General features: G+C 39.0%; 1 protein-coding gene across 1 annotated transcript; it reads left to right on the top strand.

Moving 5' to 3' along the window:
* The first annotated feature begins 6 nt into the window (after positions 1-6).
* On the top strand, positions 7-1,097 carry LOC111386516 (polyadenylate-binding protein-interacting protein 11-like). The gene is made up of 2 exons (XM_023010981.1): positions 7-603; positions 965-1,097. Exons 1-2 carry the CDS (start codon positions 88-90, stop codon positions 1,088-1,090), a joined length of 642 nt encoding a protein of 213 aa, XP_022866749.1. The 5' UTR covers positions 7-87; the 3' UTR covers positions 1,091-1,097.
* The last annotated feature ends 73 nt before the right edge of the window (positions 1,098-1,170 follow it).

Here is a 1,170-nt window from a genome sequence, read left to right as displayed (position 1 = left end):
TTTTTTTTTTTTTAATAGACCCAAATAAGAAATTTAAAGAGAAAAGTGAAAAAAAATTGTTGCAGAAGTGTGGGCGAGGTCGTGATCATGGCCGTGGTGGAGAATGCTGGGATTTGCGTAGAGTCGTCATCGAATCGGGCCGACCCGAATGGCCCGCCGGAGAATACCTCTGTGAATCATAACCACTCGCAGTTTACAAAGGCCGCTGCTAATCAGAAGTCAACAAAACCCACCGATAATGGTTATCACCTGATACAGTCAAACGGCCATCATCATCCGCAGCATAGAACAAACGGTGATGGAGCCACGAAAGCTCTTCTTATCAATAATCCGGTTGAGAGGAAATTGAATAGCGGAGATGATGGAGACGAGGGGTTTAAGAGGGAGATGAGGGATTTAGCGGAAATGCTATCTAAATTGAATCCCATGGCTGAGGAATTTGTGCCGCCATCACTGGCTGTGAACGGCACTGGTGGTCACCACAGACTGATGATAGCCTCACCACATGATGCGGCCGCTGGGTTCTTCGGTTACAATGCTAACGGTTTTGTAATGCAGCAGCCTGTTAACTCAGGAGTTCTAAACGGGAATTCTTCTAGAAAGGTGGGTTTTTTTCTCTAGTGTGTGTGTGTGTGTATATGATTGTTAACAGTTTTTCAAAGTAAAATTTCTTTTGTTGAGTATTATTATTTATGGATTATTGTCTATTTTGTAAAAAAAAACTATGCGGAAATATAAAGAATGGAATTAGGAATATCTGATAGAAGATAGCAGCAATATAAGGATTGTTGAGGTTCATTTTGTTTAGATCGGTACTTTGGGCATTTATTTTTTCTTTTATTTTAAAGCAGCTATATTCCCAGTTAAATTATTTTTATCATGTAGTTTGTTATTAACATTTGTAATAGGATTGAAGTATGGCATCTGGTTTGTTGATTGAGTTTGTATGACAATTGATATACAGAAGAAAAATGGCTATGGCCATGGGAAGCGGAGGATTAATAGCAGAACAGGCATGGCACAGAGGGAAGATGTAATTAGGAGGACAGTGTATGTTTCTGACATCGATCATCAGGTAAAGAGAGTATAGGTGTGCAGGCTTGTGTTATTTTAGATACTCAAATTATTTCTGTTAAGGAAGACTATATCACACTTTGTTTATCTTTTTTT

Source organism: Olea europaea, unplaced genomic scaffold, assembly GCF_002742605.1.
Source record: "Olea europaea var. sylvestris unplaced genomic scaffold, O_europaea_v1 scaffold35827, whole genome shotgun sequence".
Lineage (NCBI taxonomy): Eukaryota > Viridiplantae > Streptophyta > Magnoliopsida > Lamiales > Oleaceae > Olea > Olea europaea.
This window is presented reverse-complemented; position numbering and strand designations above follow the sequence as displayed.